The sequence below is a fragment of the Mytilus edulis genome, chromosome 4 (genome assembly GCF_963676685.1).
Source record: "Mytilus edulis chromosome 4, xbMytEdul2.2, whole genome shotgun sequence".
In the NCBI taxonomy this organism is placed as follows: Eukaryota; Metazoa; Mollusca; class Bivalvia; order Mytilida; family Mytilidae; genus Mytilus; species Mytilus edulis.
Window position 1 is genome coordinate 59,675,912 of NC_092347.1, and position 24,309 is coordinate 59,700,220.

Below are 24,309 nucleotides of genomic sequence, written 5' to 3' on the forward strand. Positions count from 1 at the left end.
ACCATAAAAGATTGGATGTGAAATACCTGAACGTAAGATGTCTGCATGTTGAGTTATATTTACGAATTATTTCCTCATACCGATGATAAGATTTAGTAAATGTTTTGACTAGTTTGTGATATCGAAAACTCTGGTGTAATAATTTTTCAGTAATACATACATTTCTCTCGCTAAAATCTAAAACAATGTTACATACACGAGAGAATCGTACAAGTCGAGATATATAAACACCATAAGATGGTGACAAGGGAACGTCACCATCTAAAAATGGATAATTAACGATAGGAAATGAAAAATCATCTCTTTTGTCATAAATTTTTGTATGAAGCTCCCCGTTTATGATATAGATATCAAGATCGAGGAAAGGGCATTGGTCATTGTTAGTATTAGCTTTTTTTAAAGTAAGTTCAACAGGATAAATTTCTTTAGTATACATACTGAAGTCGTCATTATTGAGAGCCAATATACATCCAAATATCTAAAAGTATTGTTAAATTTTTGTATCAAATGTTGTTTCGATGGGTCATAAATTGTAACTCATAACAATACAAAAACAGGTCCGCAATAAGTGGTGCACAGTTAGTCCCCATTGGAATTCCAATAACTTGACAATATACGGAATCTCCAAAGCGAACAAAATGTTATCAAGTAAAAATTCAAGCGCATATATAATATCACAGCATGTCCAATTGACATAGTTCTTTAAATTTGTTTAATGCTTCTAAAAAATGACCTACATGAGTTTGAACATATGTACTCGCATTCTGGCTTTTTAAATGCCCAATTAATTAAGGATGTGATTTTTTTCTTAATAAGAATATGAGGCAAAGTGGTATATAGGGTAGAAAAATCAAAACTTTGAACAGATTCAAAATCACCAATTTATGCATGCAATTTATCCAGTACTTCCTACGAGCTTTTGACACTCCAAAAGTAATTAATTCAATTATTTTCAAAGGTATTATTTGAACAATTTATTATCAGGTTTGTTATTGGTCCAAGTGTACTAGTAAGTAGAAAAGACAATTTAGTAGGTGAACAATGACTTGAAGATGAAATAAATCTATATGTGTAAGGTTTTTTGTGTAGCTTCGGAAGCCAGTACATAGTTTAGACTTTCATTGTTTTTGGTTCTGCTTGTAAAGCAGTAGCTAAAAGTTTCTTAAGGTCATTTACCAAAATTTAATTCTATATTTGTTTTCTTTCGATTTGAGACTCAAATAATATAAATGCAAATATAAGGTAAAAGTCCGAGTCGGTCAAAAAAATCTAAAATCTCGAAAAGTAGATCTATATAAACCTATCAATATATTTAGCTAATTTTATTCCTTAACTAATTCTCTCCTGACTAATAGTATCAATTTTAAATTAGATTTATATTAATTTCACCTAATTTCGTCTTGAAGTCAGCATAAACGAAATCTTTTGTATCTAGTGATTGCTGAATGCAGGCTATTCCAGGAGGACGTGGCGTATCACGGTAATGAAAGTCATGTGAAACTTCAAATTTATAAAAAAAAAGTCGAAGTTTTTTTTACTTGAAAGGCTGAGTTTTACTCAAAAAGAATTGAATGGGAACTTTTTTTCAAAGAAAATCCTTCATATTCATATCAAAATCTTCCTAAATGTAGCGATATCAAATTAATGACTTCGCCGATGTTTTTCCGTATGAAGTGACCTTGGGATCCCGCTAACATATTACATCCTGCCACATTCTGTATGTATGTGCATGTCCCAAGTCAGGAGCCTGTAATTCATTGGTTGTCGTTTGTTTATGTGTTACATATTTGTGTTTCGTTCATTTGGTGTACATAAATAAGGCTGTTAGTTTTCTCGTTTGAATTTTTTTTACATTGTCATTTTGGGGCCTTTTATAGCTGATTATGCGGTATGGGCTTTGCTCATTGTTGAAGGCCGTACAGTGACCTACAGTTGTTAATTTTTGTGTCATTTTGGTCTCTTGTGGAGATTTGTTTCATTGGCAAGCATACCACATCTTCTTTTCTTTTATATTAACTCCAAAACCTCGTATAAACATCGTCTACCGCACAGTGCAAGTGCGAGGAACCGCGATTAAATAATGTAAACACACGTGCTCTTGCGAAAAGTTAGTTAGCTTGCGATCTACAACTACTGAATGAAATAATATTTGTCGGTAATACGGTATATACATGTGTAATAAATATAAAAAAGACTTTATATGAAGTTTATATGCATTGATTCGATAATTTCGATAAAATTAAAATTTCAAGAAACTCTTTTTATATGACTTAAACAAAACTGATGGAATCTCATGAATTTTAAACCAAACGTGACCGTATAGGTAGACGGAATTGGCGTCTCGTGGTATGCATGAATCTCCCGCTAAACGAATTTACACTTAGTCAAAACGTCTTAAAAAGGAATAGGACACGGTCAAATAACAGATCAGAGGGATATACAAGTATCTTACTGTCTACAACCGCGAAAACATGTCGATTACAATGTATCGGTCAACCAACTCATGATGGTGGCCTTTAAACGTCTGTAGCTTGGTATTTTTGTTTTAATATGTGTAGGTTTTAATCGTTTTTCCAAATAACTCTGTTCGTGATTTTTTGTGTGAAGATCCTCTGTAAATTAGATTAGAATACTTGTGAACATGCGCGAACGTAACGTGTTAACTGAGATATATAAACACCATACTACATAGGCGAGTGTATGGTACTGCTTAGAAATGAGAAGTTGACAATTAGAAAGTTCAAATCATTATGTTTGTCATAGGTCTTCCGTCTGTGCTAATATCAAAGAATAGATCAACATAAGAAGCAGGCCTTCTTCTTTCGGTAATACCTTAAAGAATATCCTGTCAATAGTTCACTAGGATGTAAAAGATGTAACCATTCATTGAAACGTCAGTTATATAATTTTTAGTTTTTCTTACATATTTGGATTAGAGCTTCAGATTTCTTTCATTAAGGACTAAACACATAGAAAAAAGATTCGTTTTAAGTTTGTGTCGACGTCGACATTATTTTTAGATTTGAACAGAAGCTTTATCCAAAAAAATGTTTTGCTATAAACTGTATTTTCCAAGAATCAACGGTTAACTTTATTTGTTCATATCAACACAAGAATTATAAATTGGAATAAGTCTGTTAGCACGGGCTTAATTACAATTCGTATTTACGGGCTGTCAGGCTGGGCATTATCTATAGGTTTGTTTCTTCCGTAAAATTTTCAGTATGCCTTTGGCATTATCAAACTTGAAGCAAAATAATTGACAGATACTAGTCGAGGGATAAACCCACTAAACTCACTAAATATATTTTTTTCGGAAAGTTGTCCAGCATTGTTGAGACAATTATTATTTTGATATATGAATAGAAAATGTGCATCTGTCTTGTTGTTAAAATCAGGCTATAATGGAAAACAACGGATTACTACGAAAGCCTATTAGGGTCAAACAAACAAAATATTTATCTCGTAATATCTCATAATTACGAGAAAACTATCACGTAATTACGCAATAATTATCTCGTAATTAGAGCCTGTGTCGCTCACCTTGGTCTATGGGCATATCAAACAAAGGAAACTCTCCAACACTGTTGAAGAGAATAGACCATGACAAAAATCTCTATTTTGTTGATCTTGTTTATCTGATCTTTATATCTGTTTAGTTTCTTTGACTTGGCCAAGTTTGGTTAAATTTGTCTCAGTAGTTTCAGGAGAATAACTTTGTAAAAGATTACAAAAATTTACAAAAAAAAATTAAAAATATACTATGAAGGACAATAACTCCTAAAGGGGTCAATTGATTATTTTGTTCATTTTTAATTTTTTGTAGATACTACCTTGCTGAACAATTTTTCAATAAACAGTTTATCTCTATCTATTTAAATATTCGAGACAATAACCAAAAACTGTTAAACTTCCTTAAAATTACCAATTTAGAAGCAATAACCCAACAACGGGTTGTCTGATGCGTTTGAAAATTTCAGGGCAGACATATCTGATGAACATTCGCCCGATGTCAGATTTGCTCTGAATGCTTTAGTTTCAGAGCTATTAGCCAAAAACTGCATTTTACCCCTATGTTATATTTTTAGCTATGGCGGCCATCGTGGTTGATTGGCGGGGTCATCGGAGATACTTTTTTAAACTAGATACCCTAAGGATGATTTCGGCCAAGTTTGGTTTCATTTGGCCCCGTAGTGTCAGAGGAGAAGATTTTTCTGAAAGTTAACGGACGACGAGGACGGACTACGACTTAACAACCACCAACACCGACCCCATAGACACCGACACCGTAAACATCAACACCGACATATAGCCACCGACACCGTAAACATCAACACCGACACTATAGACACCGACAACTAAAACATCAACATCGACAGCAGAGACATCAACACCATTAACATCAACACCGACAAAATAGACATCAACACCGACACCATAGACACCGACTCCATAGACACCGACACCGTAAACATCAACACCGACACTATAGACACCGACACCACAAACATCAAAACCGACAACAGAGACATCAACAACACAAACATCAACACCGACACCATAGACATCAACACCTACACCATAGACATCAACACTGACACACAGCAACACCGACAGCATAGAAATCAACACCATTAACCTCAACACCGACACCACAAACATCAACACCAACACCATTAACACCGACACCATAGACACCAACACCAACAGCATAGACACCGACACCACATTATCAATACCGACCCATAGACACCGACACCATAGACACCAAACACCAACCCATAGATACTGACACCACAAACATCAACACCGACCCATAGACACCGACACCACAAACATCAACACTGACACACAGCAACACCGACAGCATAGACATCAACACCATTAACCTCAACACCGATACCACAAACATCAACATTAACACCGACACCATAGACACCAACAACAACAGCATAGACACTGACACCACAAACATCAACACCGACCCATAGACACCGACAACAAAAACATCAACATCGACAGCAGAGACATCAACACCATTAACATCAACACCGACAAAATAGACATCAATACCGACACCATAGACACCGACTCCATAGACACCGACACCGTAAACATCAACACCGACACCGTAAACATCAACACCGACACCACAAACATCAAAACCGACAACAGAGACATCAACAACACAAACATCAACACCGACACCATAGACATCAACACCTACACCATAGACATCAACACTGACACACAGCAACACCGACAGCATAGAAATCAACACCATTAACCTCAACACCGACACCACAAACATCAACACCAACACCATTAACACCGACACCATAGACACCAACACCAACAGCATAGACACCGACACCACATTATCAATACCGACCCATAGACACCGACACCATAGACACCAAACACCAACCCATAGATACTGACACCACAAACATCAACACCGACCCATAGACACCGACACCACAAACATCAACACTGACACACAGCAACACCGACAGCATAGACATCAACACCATTAACCTCAACACCGATACCACAAACATCAACATTAACACCGACACCATAGACACCAACAACAACAGCATAGACACTGACACCACAAACATCAACACCGACCCATAGACACCGACAACAAAAACATCAACATCGACAGCAGAGACATCAACACCATTAACATCAACACCGACAAAATAGACATCAATACCGACACCATAGACACCGACTCCATAGACACCGACACCGTAAACATCAACACCGACACCGTAAACATCAACACCGACACCACAAACATCAAAACCGACAACAGAGACATCAACAACACAAACATCAACACCGACACCATAGACATCAACACCTACACCATAGACATCAACACTGACACACAGCAACACCGACAGCATAGAAATCAACACCATTAACCTCAACACCGACACCACAAACATCAACACCAACACCATTAACACCGACACCATAGACACCAACACCAACAGCATAGACACCGACACCACATTATCAATACCGACCCATAGACACCGACACCATAGACACCAAACACCAACCCATAGATACTGACACCACAAACATCAACACCGACCCATAGACACCGACACCACAAACATCAACACTGACACACAGCAACACCGACAGCATAGACATCAACACCATTAACCTCAACACCGATACCACAAACATCAACATTAACACCGACACCATAGACACCAACAACAACAGCATAGACACTGACACCACAAACATCAACACCGACCCATAGACACCGACAACAAAAACATCAACATCGACAGCAGAGACACCAACACCGACCTATAGACACCGACACCACAAACATCAACACCGACCCACAGACACCAACACCAAAATTATTTTCAAATAACCTTATAAAAGATACCAGGCCTATAATAAAGTGCGCTTGACCGGCGTTTCGTCTATAAAAGACCTACCAGTGACACTTGAATAAAAAAAAACCTCAAATATGATGTTCTATTTGTTCGGTACAGACAAATGTTCATAAACCATTACTATAATCAAAGAAACACGATTGGTTCGTTTCGAAAAAATGTGATAACATAGGGAATGAAATCACATATCTTCTTTTTTCTAATTAACATATAAGTTGTATGTTATTGACTCACGTTAAAGTCAACGTCTGCTAACAGCATGTGAATTAGAAAAAAGACAATGTGCAAATTAACCTAGGCATTGCCTTTCTGGGAAATTATTTATGTTCTTTAAATCGAAAACTGACACGTTGTATAACATGATATTTAGAGTAAAAAAGAACATTAAGTCTATTGCTCCTTTTGCTTTAGCCGTTGTTTGTTAGTACAGTTTTATTTATGGTTGATGAATAATCAAAAGTACACTCGGTATTCGGTCTATTTTTTCATTTGACCATTTCTTGATGCACAAGTAGGACAAAAAGAAATCAATTCTGCGTATTATTAAATAATTACTGGTCTTGATTCATCATTCGGATCGAAATTAAATAAAACCTGATTTTAATAAATTTAATGTTATGTATTATAACATAATTATTATAACATAATTACGCAACGATTCCGTGTTCATAATGCCATTTTTGCCGTGTAAGACGTAACAACAATAACTAACCATCCAAATATAAACGAAGAAAACACAAACTACTGAATGAATTTCGATGAAATTTGTACAGATGGGATATAATATGATCATATTTATGGTTTGAAACGATCGAGATAAATATCCTGTCAGTTCGCAATCGAGCGGCTATTTACGAAATTCAAAAGAGCTGTACGATTAAATGAAAGAAAGCATTTTGATATATCAATATTTTCACATAAATTATAGAAAAGGTTCGCCATCTCTACATGAAAATGTGATTTTATTTAATATTACGTACACATTTTTATTTCTAACACAGCTTCTCTCATTTTTTATTTTTTTTTTTTATTTTTCGTGTCTCCCTTAAAAATGTTACCATGGAGCAATTGTTCAAGATTTTTCAGTATCATGATAATTAAAGGTATTTCAAATTTGTGACAGACAAATAAACTATGAAAACAAATGTTACTACTGACATGTGATTTTTTTTAAAGATTTGTTTAAGCCTTCAATATTAAGGAAATGCTATTTTTTTCATCAATTTCCACCAAGTTGTCCGTGTCTCCCCAAAATGTTACCACGTCCAAATTGAACGTTTTTTGCACGGAACGTCAATGTAACGTAATATAGTCTATATAATTTTATTTTTCATTTACTAAAAGTTAAGAATTTTTGTGTCTTTAGCATCTGACACGTTCTGTGTAATGATATATTTGTTGGAGATAAATTTTAATAATTTCAAATTTGACTTCCATCAAAGTTTTGTAAACCTTTTAATGATCTTAAAGGCGTCGAAGTTTTTGGTAAAAAATAAGTTTTCTATAATACCGAACCTTTCGACTTTGGAACATTTGAAGGCTAAGGTTGATAACATTTATACTCTTAAAGCACTACACAGCTTTGGGACTTGCTGTATCCACGCGATATATATGTCTAGATTTAAATACTTGTGATGACGGAATCCTGAGCATCATATTACAGTATGTGTATTTTGCAACAATTGACATGTTTGGGCAGTGACAAATATTTGAAATATATACTTTAAATAAGTAAAGATTATGAGGAAATACAGTTTATTTGTCAAAAATATATAATCAGTCATGCTTACAGTCTATTTTTTTTAAGTAGTTAAACATCAAAATGTCAGCTGTATGACATATAGTGCAAAGCTTTGACGTTTTGTACAGAAGTCGGTTGAATTATTGAAAAACTACGTCGAGTAACGTTACCATTACTAAACCGAACACTGTGCGTAACGTTTATAAGTCTTCTCAAAGAACAAAACCTGTAGATTTCATGCATAGATCCGCCCATTTTTGATGGGGTATATTTTGATCAGTCTTTTTTTCCTATGTTGTTTTTTGTAGATTTTTTTTTTTATCATTGTTTGGTTCGTTTGTTGTGGACGTATGACTTTGTACATGAATGCTCGCAATGTTGCGTACATTTTTTTTGTCTTTTCTGCATTGGCTAGAGGTTAGGGGAGGGTTGAGATCTAAAAAAAAAAAAACATGTTTAACCCCGCCGCTTTATTGCACCTGTCCCAAGTCAGGAGCCTCTTGGCTTTGTTAGTCTTGTATGATTTTCAATTTTAGTTTCTTTTAAATATTTAGAAGTTTGGTATGACGTCCATTGTCACTGAATTAGTATACATATTTGTTTAGGGGCTGATGTCCACCTCCGGGTGCGGGATTTTCTCGCTGCATTGACGACCCATTGATGGCCTCCGGCTGTTATTTGCTCTTTGTTCGGGTTGTTGTCTTTTTGACACATTCCCCATTTCCATTCTCAATTTTATGTATCAGATAACATGAAATAGAGGTTTGACAGATCCTTAAGATGTAAAATGATGAACTGCTTCTAAAGATAAGGTCATTCTGTTAAACCATACATGAGAAAAGTGTGACCAATCTCAATCTATTTTAATTTCTTGCGATTTATATAGATTGTCTCTTGATATTCCCAATTGATTTACATGTTTAGAACATTGACAAACTACTGTGATCTTTTCATCTTTGCATAGTGTTGTAAATTTTCTTTATTTGTGGAACATAGTGAGTACATTAAGGTGGCAAGGTAGTACTTCCTCGGCCATAAGGATAATGATAGCCTTTTTAGAATTTTCACCACTTTCTAGCACTACCCAAAATTCTACATACACAGTTTACTGGAGTACTTTCATCTTAATTTTCAGAAATGAATTAAAATATGTATCATGATTGTTTACTTTTTTCTATCTTTAAAGACCTAAGACCACTAGTGCTTTTAGGGTGTTTTTTTTATCATGCAGTGAATATACATACTTTAAAAAAATTCTCAAAAATTCATTTTCACCTGTATTTAAAATTATTTCATATTTTTCTTCACCTGATTCATCCCTCAGGTTGGGAAAGTATGTTACGTTGATGCTGTATTTTTTGTCCATTCACACTATTCAGATACATTGACTTATAAAGAAGGGGACACAACATAAAATTTTGGAATGCAAATACTACCGTGCTACTTTAGCGTTTACTAGACAATTGAAGGAAAGAATCAGTTAAGAAATGACATATCAGCTATGAAATTATCGTGTCTGGTCGACATTATATTTACAAAGCGGCATAACTCAATAAAATTTGTTACGGTTATAGAAAATCAGACATCTCACTCGATAAAATTGATAAACTGTTTTTTTTTCAATGTTTTTTTGTAAAGAAATGAATAAATCCAATTAATGACCATTATAACACTTTTCATTATGATAACATGTTTTTTTTTTCTCCATATTTTTAAGAAAGTGTATGTCAGCAACATGTTGGTTCATAAGTTATCTGAAAAGAAATGTATGACTTCTTGATCAGATAAAGCTAAAAACTACATGTGAAACTCTTAAAGAAATACGTTAAAACAACAAAACTTCAGCGTTAATCGTAAAATCACTATAAAAACATATATTTCATAAACTTTTATTTGCCAAGAGTAATTATCTCAACTGAAATTTTGTCTTGTTTTCGCTTTTTGAACCCCGGCGAAAAATTAAGTCAAGAACTACTTTATTATTTTTTGTTACTGGTAGTATAGATATATTTGAACAATAAATGCTCAGAGAAAACACTGATAAAAACATCTGTATTATAATTTTATTTATTCCCTTCATCCACGAATCCCCTCATGGGGGGGGGGGGGGGTCCTAGTAATCACATAATCCCCATTTGTTTGCCAATATAATCACATAATCATTAAATATTTGCTTATCTTTAGTAATCAAATAATCATAAACTAAAAATACAGTCCTAGGTAATCAAATAATCATGAAATATTTGGCTTAATGATCAAATAATCATTAAAAAAAACGGCCAAGTAATCACATAATCAAAAACCCCATGAGGGCCCTCATCCACCAACTAATTTTACTGCAAACGTTTTGTTTTACAAAACTCGTAGTCACGGTAAAGTTCTCAAAGAACAACTTATTTTGTAGAATGTCCAGACGAAATGCCATAATGTTGCCGGTGTACAGACATGACTTCTGATCACTTCTATACAACAGGGAAGTAATGTTACATATAAATACATGTAAACTCGTGTTTGCTAATCACTTTCAATTTTAATTCTTCTAGGTATGTATGGAAATTGGTTTTGTTATTGTATATTTATATATTTATTTCTAAATTTTTATTTTTTTTTGAAAAGGGGGATGATAAAAAAAAACCTGTGATTTACCAATCCAAGGGAATATTGGGGTTGTTAGTTTTCAAATCTAGTTATATCCATAAATTGGCCAATGCTTGTTCTTTCAATATTATTCTTACAAGAGTGTTTTCGAGTATTGACTAAATTTCTATCGTTTTATCGTTAAATGAGTCCTTCTCTTAGGAGATAAGGCTTTGTTTAAAATAATTGTGTTAAAGAGTGATAATTGTTCACAACAATTCACATTTTCTTTTCATTATCAAATATTCTCATAATAAATTTATTATCATACTTTCTACAAAATTTTATTTCAGAAAGTCAAAACTTCAAAATGAACACAAAAGTCGCCATTTGTCTGATCCTTCCATGCATTATCGCACTTGTTTCTTGTGCTTATTTACCTGGTAACTATGGATACCAACAACCAAGACAGGTAGCTCCTTATGCAGCATATGCTGCCAATAGCTACCAGGGTCTGAAACAGGCTAAACTCTTCAATTACCGTGAGTTTATCTTACACTATATAGGTTATTGGAACAACAAAAGATGTTATATGACTGTGGCATAGCACAAGTGAATTCGAGTTTATTGAAAGCATGTTTGTTACATTTAAAACTGCCAAAAGTTCCATTAAAATCAATATATACAGCAAATGTGGATATTATTTCGTAGCTGGGCTTCTAAAATGTCATATATGACTTTTTTGGCTAAAAATACTTTTTGACACCAATAGTCTGGGCGGGAGGAAATCTTTGGTATTACACAATAGCATACAGTAAGACCAATCAAAATGTGTGAAATAAGACATATTACAAAATTACCAATGTCAGTTGTTTGTAAAGTCTGCTTCCAAAATGTTGTATGAAAACTTGAAAATCCATGTAGAATGGCTTTGGGAAAAAATGATTGTACATTTCTTTATTTCTGTGAAAATAATTTAAGTTCTTGGATAATCCAGAAATGTCAGAGTTTTTATTTCACTGCTATTTACAAAAATGTTCAAGTTCACATACGACATTTTGGAAGCTTGCATTTTGCCAAAATTTTCAAAGCCTGTTTGTGAGATATTTTTTTCTTGAAAAATTTGTAATTTACAACATTTAAGAAGCCCAGCGACGATTTGATCTTATCATTCAGTTCTTATTCTGTTATCAATTGTGCTCGTAAATCGTCAAAATAGATATGTAAACAAATTGGAAAGATGTGATTCGTTTACTAAAAGTGCGATTGGTATTTGTTATTTTGTCAAATGTATGTATTCAAGCAACGGTAGTTTTTTTCCATACTAGTATTAACTTAGTAATCTATAATTTATAATGTTAATGGCGAATTATTATTAATATTATATAATTATTATTATTGTCATTTTTTATTATTTCTATTATGAATTGCAACATAATTATGAATAGCAATAGTAGCCTTTTGTATTTATTGTTCTAGTTCTCGGAGGATTATACTTCTTAAACCTCTTCAACTTCACCGGAAACAGAATTGCTGGTTAGAGAACATTTTCATGAGCATACGAGGTTAGTTTATTTATCTGTATTTTGTATATGTTGTGTATAAGATGCAACTTTGTACAAATTATACAGGGTTTTTGTACTAGTTATAAGTTTTTTGACACATATCTGTTTGTACCAGATGATAAAAGTCTATTTTCTGAACTTAGATTTATATTATTCAACATAACATTTAGTGCTATTCTCCTGGTCTTAAAACTGGAATTAACGACACATGAATGGTTTAAATTCTATTTTTATTTTTCTCCTTATTCTAAAATCATATCATAAAAATGGAAATATAAGAGAAATATGACAGAAATGTGCGAAACAAAAGATAGTATGCTACTATCATTCATTTGTGTTAAGCGGTTCATAAAACACTGATAACTTGTACCAACATCTATAATGTGCACAACAATTCAATTTGTACACAACATATTATATTCCGCTTCGAATTGAAATTTCCCGAAAGGTGTTATTGCACAGTATTTGCCTTCGGATATAAAATGCATTTAAAAATGTACTTGTATTTAAAAGATAATCAAATTTCTTGATATTTATATCTAGTCTACCTAATACAAAATTTTATATTAAAAAGTTGTTATAAATTAAATGTCTAAGTGGAATCTATTTTTCCCTTTATAAGAGATTGTTGTTGTATATATTTTGTGTATGATATTCCTGAAATGAATATGCCAATTATCTGTGACAAAATGACACAATTCAAAGGCAAAACAATATAATGGTAACATATTTTTGTAAGTGTTTTGAATTATACTCAATCTGTTAAAATTGTCCGCAATTGCTACACGCTATATGCAGCGTTGCTATTAATGCTTAAACTCTATTTGAACATTTATATGTTTTTTTTAGGTTTTAAAGCACCATTTGGTCATAGAAGAAATGTGTGTCATCAATTTGGACATCTTACGTCATAGCAGACGATTTATGCAAACATCACAGCATAATGTTGGATTTACCAGAAACAGAACACTTCAGAATTTGTAAATAACTACCTTTTCAAAGATGTTTTTATCGAAATTAAAAATTGTCTGTACCTTATTTTCTTGTTTGGTTTTGAAAGTGTTTTTGCATTTTGAACTCAACATGTTCCAAACGTTAAACCATTAATGTAAAGTAAAACCTGCTTTAAATGACACCTCTTTTTAGAGGCCGTCTGTTTTGTCAGGTAATCCTCTTCTTGTTCCGGTGTAGTAATACCTATACACTTTAAACAACAATAAAATGGCCACTCTCGTGTAAAGCCAATTTTCCAGGATCCCTAAGGTGACCAAATATGTATAGGTTTGTCTGTACTAGGTTATACAAAACCGAAAACCCTAGCAAAAAATGACGTTCTCGTTTTGAATAAGTGAATGGCTTGACGACATTTAAAATTTCACCAAAACAACACAGTGCATTTAAAATGAAAATAAATCAACAACAAACATGCCCAAACGTCATCGCTTTAAAGCGTTTCTGGATACAAATGAGATTAGAGAATCAAAGTTATAAGCAACACTGGAATCATTACATAGTACATAAATCGGGAAAAAGGATAAAAAATAATGGAAATGAGTCCATTGTATTTTTACACACGACAAAGAACACCCCTTGCATAAAAGCAGGTAGAAAAAAAGATTAACGAGTTTCCGAGACAAGTTACACACATCTTTTGACCGTCCGAAAGATGCAGTTACAATTCTGATATATGGTACTTATACAGTGGGGTTATGATTTAGAAATTTACCATGGCATTGCCAGTATGGTTTCGATCAGTTCTAATGCCGGGTGTATAACTTTCTCATTCGCAAGGCGGAATATGCATGCATACCAAGAGGAACACAACTTGTCGACGTATCCGTTCATGATCCTTTTTGATTTTGTGCGATTCTCTCAGTTTATGTTTATAACTTGACCTGTATTCCTAACTACACTGTATTGGTATTGCTCATTGTCTAGAATCATTTCGGAGAACATGATATCACCCCTGGTTTTTTTTGTGTAGTTTGTGTTGCTCAGTTTTAAGTTTTCTAAGTTGTATTGTGTAAACGGTTGTTTTTCTTTTTGTCTCTTTATTTTTTCTCTTGCCTTAGAATGTCTGCCTTAGTTTTGACTAAGCAGTTTGAATTTCCCTTTGGTATCTTTCGCATCTCTTCAATAAATGGTCTTGGTAACACAAAATGTGAAGCAATTTATAAGAGAAAATCAATACCAAAATTCATCATATAACAAAGCAATGAAAAACAAATATGACAAAGATCCATTAATGACAACCACTGAATTATAGATTACATACATAAAGAATGTAACCTGTGAAATATCTATTATCGGCATAGGATTGGTCGAAATTTAATAGTGACGTCAAATTTGCTTGGTTTCTTTTGAATTTTCCTATTGTGGTGTCATGGGTGTCTGACAGATCCTTAAAATGTAAAATGATGAACTGCTTTCTAAAGATGAAGTCATCATGTAAAGCAATACATGAGATAAGTGTGACGGATCTCGCTCTTTTTTGATTTCTTGCGATTTATGTAGATTTTCTCTTGATATTCCCAATTAATTTACATGTTTAGAATATTTGTAAACTACTGTAATCTTTTCATAGTGTTGTACATTTTCTTTATTTGTGGAACATAAAGAGAACATTAACGTTTACTAGACAAGTCAAGGAAATAATCAGATCAATGATTACATTTACAAAGCGGCACAACTTTAATTTTCTTAAGATTATAGAAAAGGAGACATCCAACTCGATAAAATTAATACTTGTCTTTTTTAAATGTTTTTGTCAACAAACTAATAAATTCAATATTGGCCACTTTTCAATAATAATAACATGTTGTTTTCATATTTTGAAGAAAGTGTATGTTAGCAACATATTGGTTCATAAGTTATCTAAAAAGAAATTTATGATTTCTTGATCATATAAAGCTCAGAACTACATGTGAAACTCTTAAAGAAATACGTTAAAAAAACAAAACTTCATGGTGAATCGTAAAATCACTATAAAACATATCTTTCATAAACTTTTATTTGCCAAGATTAATTATTTCAACTGAAATTTTATCTTGTTTTCGCTCCTTGAACACGAAAAATTAAGTGAAGCATTACTGTAATTTTTTGTTAGTATATATAGCAAAAAGGAAATCTAATATTTGTTTTTATAAATTTGACCATTTTTAGACGTACAATGTAAATTTCGTGATACATTTGAAAAATAAATGCTCAGAGAAACACTGATAAAAAAATCTGTATTATATTTTATTTAGAATCATATTCAAAACAGTGTGGCTTTGGCCATTGATTGACGACCTAAATTATCCTTTGACTGGGACAGATTATGTGAACGTTTGTCTGTAACGACCACTGCTCACTATGTATTTCTTAAAGACACTTCAAATGTAGGGTCACCAAAGCTTCTCAAAGTCTAAATAAAGTAATTCGATAAATTAATCAGGAATAACACGATGTTTTTATTTATATCAATAATATAAATCAAAATATAAAGGTTATTCCTGATTAATTTTTCGATTTCTAAATTATTAAAGGCGTTAAGAACCTTTGGTGGGCCCAAAGTTTAAATTCTTTAATAAGTAAGTAGTGATCAGATATCCTTACAGACAAACGTTCACCTAATCTGTCCCAGTCAATGGGATAATTTAGGTCGTCAATCAATGGCCACAGCCACACTGTTTTGAATATGATTCTATTCCCTTCATCCACCAAGTAACTTTACTGCAAACGTTTTGTTTTACAAAACTCGTAGTTACGGTATAGTTCTCAAAGAACAACTTATTTTGTAGAATGTCCAGACGACATGCCATAATGTTGCCGGTGTACAGACATGACTTCTGACCACTTCTGTACAACAGGGAAGTAATGTTACATATAAATACATGTAAAATCATGTTTGCTAATCACTTTCAATTTCAATTTTTCTAGGTATGTATGGAAATTGGTTTTGTTATTGTATATTTATCTATTTATTTCTAAATTTTTTTTGAAAAGGGGGATGATAAAAAAACCTGTGATTTAACAATCCAAGGGAATATTGGGGTTGTTAGTTTTCAAATCCAGTTATATTCATAAATTGGCCCATGCTTGTTCTTTCAATATTACTCTTACAGTATTTTCGAGAATTGACTAAATTTCCATCATTTTATCGTTAAATGAGTCCTTCTCTTAGGAGATAAGGCTTTGTTTAAGATAATTGTGTTAAAGAGTGATAATTGTTCACAACAATTCACATTTTCATTATCAAATATTCTCATAAATTTATTATCATACTTTCTACAAATTTTATTTCAGAAAGTCAAAACTTCAAAATGTACACAAAAGTCGCCATTTGTCTGATCCTTCCATGCATTATCGCACTTGTTTCTTGTGCTTATTTACCTGGTAATTATGGATACCAACAACCAAGACAGGTAGCTCCTTATGCAGCATATGCTGCCAATAGCTACCAGGGTCTGAAACAGGCTAAACTGTTCAATTACCGTGAGTATATCTTACACTATATAGGTTATTGGAACAACCAAAGGTGTTATATGACTGTGGCATAGCACAAGTGAATTCGAGTTTATTGAAAGCATGTTTGTTACATTTAAAACTGCTAAAAGTTCCATTAACTTCAATATATACAGCACATGTGAATAGTATTTGATCTTATCATTAAGTTCTCATAATGTTATCAATTGTGCTTGTAAATTGTTAAAATAGATATAAACACAAATTGGAAAGATGTGATTCGAATAAAAGTGCGATTGCCAATTGGTATTTTGTCAATGTATGTATTCAAGTTACGGTAGTCTTTTTCCATACTAGTATTTAATCTATAATTTATAATGTTAATTGCGTCTCAGAATAATAATTAATATCATATTATTATTATTGTCATTTTTATTATTTCTATTGTGAATTGCAACATAACTATAAATATTAGTAGTAGCATTTTGTATTTGATTTTCTAGTTCTCGGAGGATTATACTTCTTAAACCTCTTTAACTTCACTGGAAACAGAATTGCTGGTTAGAGAACATTTTCATGAGCATACGAGGTTAGTTTATTTACAAATTATACAGGGTTTTTGTACAAGTTATAAGTTTTATGACACATATCTTTTTGTACCAGATGATAACAGTCTATTTTCTAAAATTTATCATCTTAATGTCTTAACTTAGATTTATATATTTCAACATAACATTTAGTGCTATTCATATCATAAAAATGGAAATATGAGAGAAATATGCGAAACAAAAGATTGTGTGCTACTATCATTCATTTGTGTTAAGAGGTTCATAAAACACAGATAACTTGTACCAACATCTGTAATATGTACAATAATTCAATTTGTACACAACAAATATTCCGCTTCGAATTGAAATTTCCCGAAGGGCATTATTGCAGAGTCCTTATTTGCCTTCGTAAATAAAATGCATTTAAAATGCACATGTATTTAAAAGGAAATCAAATTCTTGATATTTATATCTAGTTTACCTAATACCAAATTTTATATTAAAAAGTTGTAATAAATTAAATGTCTAAATGGAATCTATTTTCACTTTATAAGAGATCGTTCTTGTATATATTATTTGTATGATATGTCTGAAATATACATATAAAAAAGAAGATGTGGTATGATTGCCAATGAGACAACCGTCCACAAGAGACCAAAATGACACAGACACTAACAACTATAGGTCACTGTACGTCCTTCAACAATAAGCAAATCCCATACCGCATAGTCAGCTATAAAAGGCCCTGTAATGACAATATAAAACAATTAAAACGAGAAAACTAACGGCCTTATTTATATTAAAAAAAATGAACGAAAAACAAATATGTAACACATAAACAAACGACAACCACTGAATTACAGGCTCCTGACTTGGGACAGGCACATACATACATAATGTGGCGGGGTTAAACATGTTAGTGGGATCCCATCCCTCCCCTAAACTGGGACAATGGTAAAACAGTACAACATAAGAACGAAATAACATGCCAAATATCTGTGACAAAATGACACAATTCACAGGCAAAACAATTTTATGGTAACATATTTAGTAAGCGTTTTGAATTATACTTAATCTGTTAACATTGTAAGCAACAAATCAAAATATATAGCTATATGCAGCGTTCTTATTAATGCTTAAACTCTATTTAAACATATATTTGTTTGTTTTAAGGTTTTAAAGCAGCGTTTGGTCATAGAAGAAATGTGTGTCATCAATTTGGACATCTTACGTCATAGCAGACGATTTATGCAAACATCACAGCATAATGTTCGATTTACCAGAAACAGAACACGTCAGAACTTGTAAACATCTACCTTTTCAAAGATGTTTTTATCGATATTAAAAATAAAAATAGTCTGTACCCTATGTTCTTGTTTGTTTTGATAGTGTTTTTGCATTTTGAACTCAAAATGTTCCAAACTTTAAACCATTAATGTAAAGTAAATCCTGCTTTAAATGACACCTCTGTTTGGAGGCCGTCTGTTTTGTCAGGTCATCCTCTTCTTGTTCCGCTGTAGTAATACCTATGCACTTTGAACCACAATAAAATGGTCACTCTCGGGTAGAGTCAATTTTCCAGGATCCCTAAGGCAACCTTACATGTATAGGTTTGGCTCTCGTAGGTTAACAAAACATAAATCTCTAGGAAAAAATGACGTTCTCATTTTGAATAAGTGAATGGCTTGACGACATTTAAAATTTCACCAAAACAACACAGTGCATTTAAAATGAAAATTAATCAACAACAAAAATGCCCAAACGTAATCGCTTTAAAGCGTTTCTGGATACAAATGAGATTAGAGAAACAAAGTTATAAGCAACACTGGAATCATTACAAAGTACATAAATGGGGGAAAAGGATAAAAAAAAATATAGACATGAGTCCATTGTATTTTTACACACGACAAAGAACACCCCATGCATAAAAACAGATAGAAAAAAAGATTAACGAGTTTCCGAGACAAGTTACACACATCTTTTCACCGTCCGAAAGATGCAGTTACAATTGTGATATATGGTACATATACAACGGGGTTATGATTTAAAAATTTACCATGGCATTGCCAGTATAGTTTCGATCAGTTCTAATGCCGGGTGTATAACTTTCTCATTCGCAAGGCGGAATATGCATGCATACCAAGAGGAAAACAACTTGTCGACGTATCCGTTTATGATCCTTTTTGATTTTGTGCGATTCTCTCAGTTTATGTTTTTAACTTGACCTGTATTCCTAACTATACTGTAATGGTATTGCTCATTGTCTAGAATCATTTCGGAGAACATGATATCACCCCTGGTTTTTTTTTGTGTAGTTTGTGTTGCTCAGTTTTTAAGTTTTCTAAGTTGTATTTTGTAAACGGTTGTTTTTCTTTTTGTCTCTTTATTTTTTTTATCTTGCCTTAGAATGTCTGCCTTAGTTTTGACTAAGGAGTTTGAATTTCCCTTTGGTATCTTTCGCATCTCTTCAATTAATGGTCTTGGTAAGACAAAATGTGAAGCAATTTATAAGAGAAAATCAATACCATACTTCATCATATAACAAAGCAATGAAAAACAAATATGACAAAGATCCATTAATGACAACCACTGACTTATAGATTACATACATAAAGAATGTAACCTGTGAAATATCTATTATCGGCATAGGATTGGTCGAAATTTAATAGTGACGTCAAATTTGCTTGCCAGCTGAAGGACACCTCCGGGTGCGAGAATTTCTCGCTACATTGAAGACCTGTTGTAGACCCTCTGCTGTTGTTTTTTATTTGGTCGGGTTGTTGTCTCTTTGACACATTCCCCATTTCCATTCTCAATTTTATTGGTTTCTTTTGAATTTTCCTATTGTGGCGTCATGGGTGTCTGACAGATCCTTAAAACGTAAAATGATGAACTGCTTTCTAAAGATGAAGTCATCATGTAAAGCAATACATGAGATAAGTGTGACGGATCTCGCTCTTTTTGATTTCTTGCGATTTATGTAGATTTTCTCTTGATATTCCCAATTAATTTACATGTTTAGAACATTTGTAAACTACTGTAATCTTTTCATAGTGTTGTACATTTTCTTTATTTGTGGAACATAAAGAGAACATTAACGTTTTCTAGACAAGTCAAGGAAAGAATCAGATCAATGATTACATTTATAAAGCGGCACAACTTAATTTTCTTAAGATTATAGAAAAGGAGACATCCAACTCGATAAAATTAATACTTGTCTTTTTTAAATGTTTTTGTCAACAAACTAATAAAGTCAATATTGGCCATCATAACACTTTTCAATAATAATAACATGTTGTTTTCATATTTTGAAGAAAGTGTATGTAAGCAACATATTGGTTCATAAGTTATCTAAAAAGAAATTTATGATTTCTTGATCATATAAAGCTCAAAACTACATGTGAAACTCTTAAAGAAATACGTTAAAAAACAAACTTCATGGTGAAACGTAAAATCACTATAAAACATATCTTTCATAAACTTTTATTTGCCAAGAGTAATTATTTCAACTGAAATTTTATCTTGTTTTCGCTCCTTGAAACCGAAAAATTGAGTGAAGCATTATTGTAATTTTTGTTAGTATATATAGCAAAAAGGAAACCTAATATTTGTTTTTATAAATTTGACCATTTTTAGACGTACAATGTAAATTTCGTGATACATTTGAAAAATAAATGCTCAGAGAAACACTGATAAAAAAATAATCTGTATTATAATTTTATTTAGAATCATATTCAAAACGGTGTGGCTGTGGCCATTGATTGACGACTTAAATTATCCTTTGACTGGGACAGATTATGTGAACGTTTGTCTGTAACGACCACTGCTCACTATGTATTTGTTAAAGACACTTCAACTGTAGGGTCACCAAAGGTTCTTAAAACCTAAATAAAGTAATTCGATAAATTAATCAGGAATAACACGATGTTTTTATTTATATCAATAATATAAATCAAAATATAAAGGTTATTCCTGATTAATTTTTCGATTTCTAAATTATTAAAGGCGTTAAGAACCTTTGGTGGCCCCAAAGTTAAAATTCTTTAATAAGTAAGTAGTGAGCAGTTATCCTTACAGACAAACGTTCACATAATCTGTCCCAGTCAATGGGGTACATTAGGTCGTCAATCAATGGCCACATCCACACTGTTTTGAATATGATTCTATTCCCTTCATCCACCAAGTAATTTTACTGCAAACGTTTTGTTTTACAAAACTCGTAGTTACGGTATAGTTCTCAAAGAACAACTTATTTTGTAGAATGTCCAGACGACATGTCATAATGTTGCCGGTGTACAGACATGACTTCTGACCACTTCTTTACAACAGGGAAGTAATGTTACATATAAATACATGTAAAATCATGTTTGCTAATCACTTTCAATTTTAATTCTTCTAGGTATGTATGGAAATTGGTTTTGCTATTGTATATTTATCTATTTATTTCTAAATTTTTATTTTTTTTTGGAAAGGGGGACGATAAAAAAAACCTGTGATTTAACAATCCAAGGGAATATTGGGGTTGTTAGTTTTCAAATCCAGTTATATTCATAAATTGGCCCATGCTTGTTCTTTCAATATTATTCTTACAAGAGTATTTTCGAGTATTGACTAAATTCCCATTATTTTATCGTTAAATGAGTCCTTCTCTTAGGAGATAAGGCTTTGTTTAAAATAATTGTGTAAAAGAGTGATAATTGTTCACAACAACTCACATATTTATTATCAAATATTCTAATAAATTTATTATCATACTTTCTACAAAATTTTATTTCAGAAAGTCAAAACTTCAAAATGAACACAAAAGTCGCCATTTGTCTGATCCTTCCGTGCATCATCGCACTGGTTTCTTGTGCTTATTTACCTGGTAACTATGGATACCAACAACCAAGACAGGTAGCTCCTTATGCAAACTATGCTACCAATAGTTACCAGGGTCTGAAACAGGCTAAATTGTTCAATTACCGTGAGTATATCTTACACTATATAGGTTCATACATTATTGGAACAACCAAAGGTGTTATATGACTGTGGCATAGCACAAGTTAATTCGGGTTTATTGAAAGCATGTTTGTTACATTTAAAACTGCCAAAAGTTCCATTAAAATCAATATATACAGCAAAAGTGGATAGTATTTGATCTTATCATCCAGTTCTTATTTTGTTATCAATTGTGCTCGTAAATCGTCAAAACAGATATAAACACAAATTGGAAAGATGTGATTCGTTTACTAAAAGTGCGATTGCTATTTGTTATTTTGTCAAATGTATGTATTCAAGTAACGGTAGTCTTTTTCCATATTAGTATTTACTTAGTAATCTATAATTTATAATGTTAATGGCGTCTCAGAATTATTATTAATATCATATTATTATTATTATTGTCATTTTTTATTATTTCTATTATGAATTGCAACATACTTATCAATAGCAATAGCAGCCTTTTGTATTTAATGTTCTAGTTCTCGGAGGATTATACTTCTTAAACCTCTTCAACTTCACTGGAAACAGAATTGCTGGTTAGAGAACATTTTCATGAGCATACGAGGTTAGTTTATTTATCTGTATTTTGTATATGTTGTGTCTAAGATGCAATTTTGTACAAATTATACAGGGTTTTTGTACAAGTTATAAGTTTTTTGACACATATCTTTTTGTACCAGATGATAAAAGTCTATTTTCTAAAAATTATCATATTAATGTCTGAAATAAGATTTATATTATTCAACATAACATTTAGTGCTATTCTCCTGGTTTTAAAACTGGAGGTAACGACACATGAATGGTTTAAATTCTATTTTTATTTTTCGCCTTATACTAAATAAAGGCAACAGTAGTATACCGCTGTTCAAACTCAGAAATCCATGGACAAAAACAAAATCGGGGTAACAAACTAAAACTGAGGGAAACGCATAAATATCATATCATAAAAATGGAAATATGAGAGAAATATGACAGAAATATGCGAAACAAAAGATAGTATGCTACTATCATTCATTTGTGTTAAGCGGTTCATAAAACACTGATAACTTGTACCAACATCTATAATATGTACAACAATTCAATTTGTACACAACATATTATATTCCGCTTCGAATTGAAATTTCCCGAATGGTGTTATGGCAGAGTCCTTATTTGCCTTTGGATATAAAATGCATTTACAAATGTACATGTATTTAGAAGATAATCAAATTTCTTGATATTTATATCTAGTTTACCTTATACAAAATTTTATATTAAAAAGTTGTTATAAATTAAATGTCTAAGTGGAATCTATTTTGCACTTTATTAGAGATCGTTGTTGTATATATTCTGTGTATGATATGCCTGAAATGTACATGCCAATTATCTGTGACAAAATGACACAATTCACAGGCAAAACAATATAATGGTAACATATTTAGTAAGTGTTTTGAATTATACTTAATCTGTTAAAATTGTACGCAATTGTTTCACGCTATATGCAGCGTTCCTATTAATGCTTAAACTCTATTTAAACATATATTTGTTTTTTTAGGTTTTAAAGCAGCGTTTGGTCATAGAAGAAATGTGTGTCATCAATTTGGACATCTTACGTCATAGCAGACGATTTATGCAAACATCACAGCATAATGTTCGATTTACCAGAAACAGAACACTTCAGATCAGTAAATATCTACCTTTTCAAAGATGTTTTTATCGAGATTAAAAATTGTCTGTACTTTATTTTCTTGTTTGTTTTGATAGTGCTTTTGTATTATAAACGCAAAATGTTACAAACTTTATACCATTAGTGTAAAGTAAACCCTGCTTTAAATAACACCCCTTTTTAGAGGCCGTCTGTCTTGTCAGGTCATCCTCTACTTGTCCTGGTGTAGTAATACCTATACACTTTAAACCACAATAAAATGGTAACTCTCGTGTAAGGTTAATTTTCCAGGATCCCGAAGGTGACCTTATTTGTGTAGGCTTGGCTGTACTAGATTATACAAAACAGAAAACCCTATGAAAAAAATGAC

The 24,309-nt window shown here is 32.3% G+C and overlaps 1 protein-coding gene and 3 long non-coding RNA genes across 4 annotated transcripts; 3 read left to right on the forward strand and 1 right to left on the reverse strand.

Moving 5' to 3' along the window:
• Positions 1-4,242: 4,242 nt before the first annotated feature.
• LOC139521460 (uncharacterized) lies at positions 4,243-4,635 on the reverse strand. The gene has a single exon (XM_071314935.1). It carries the CDS (start codon positions 4,633-4,635, stop codon positions 4,243-4,245), a length of 393 nt encoding a protein of 130 aa, XP_071171036.1.
• Positions 4,636-10,555: 5,920 nt separating this feature from the next.
• On the forward strand, positions 10,556-13,355 carry LOC139518486 (uncharacterized). Its single transcript, XR_011663374.1, has 4 exons — positions 10,556-10,718; positions 11,106-11,294; positions 12,232-12,317; positions 13,167-13,355. It is a non-coding gene; the product is annotated as an uncharacterized lncRNA (long non-coding RNA).
• A 3,189-nt stretch (positions 13,356-16,544) lies between these two features.
• On the forward strand, positions 16,545-18,679 carry LOC139518487 (uncharacterized). Its single transcript, XR_011663375.1, has 3 exons — positions 16,545-16,793; positions 17,267-17,352; positions 18,485-18,679. It is a non-coding gene; the product is annotated as an uncharacterized lncRNA (long non-coding RNA).
• A 3,354-nt stretch (positions 18,680-22,033) lies between these two features.
• Positions 22,034-24,016, forward strand: LOC139518488 (uncharacterized). Its single transcript, XR_011663376.1, has 3 exons — positions 22,034-22,277; positions 22,774-22,859; positions 23,829-24,016. It is a non-coding gene; the product is annotated as an uncharacterized lncRNA (long non-coding RNA).
• The last annotated feature ends 293 nt before the right edge of the window (positions 24,017-24,309 follow it).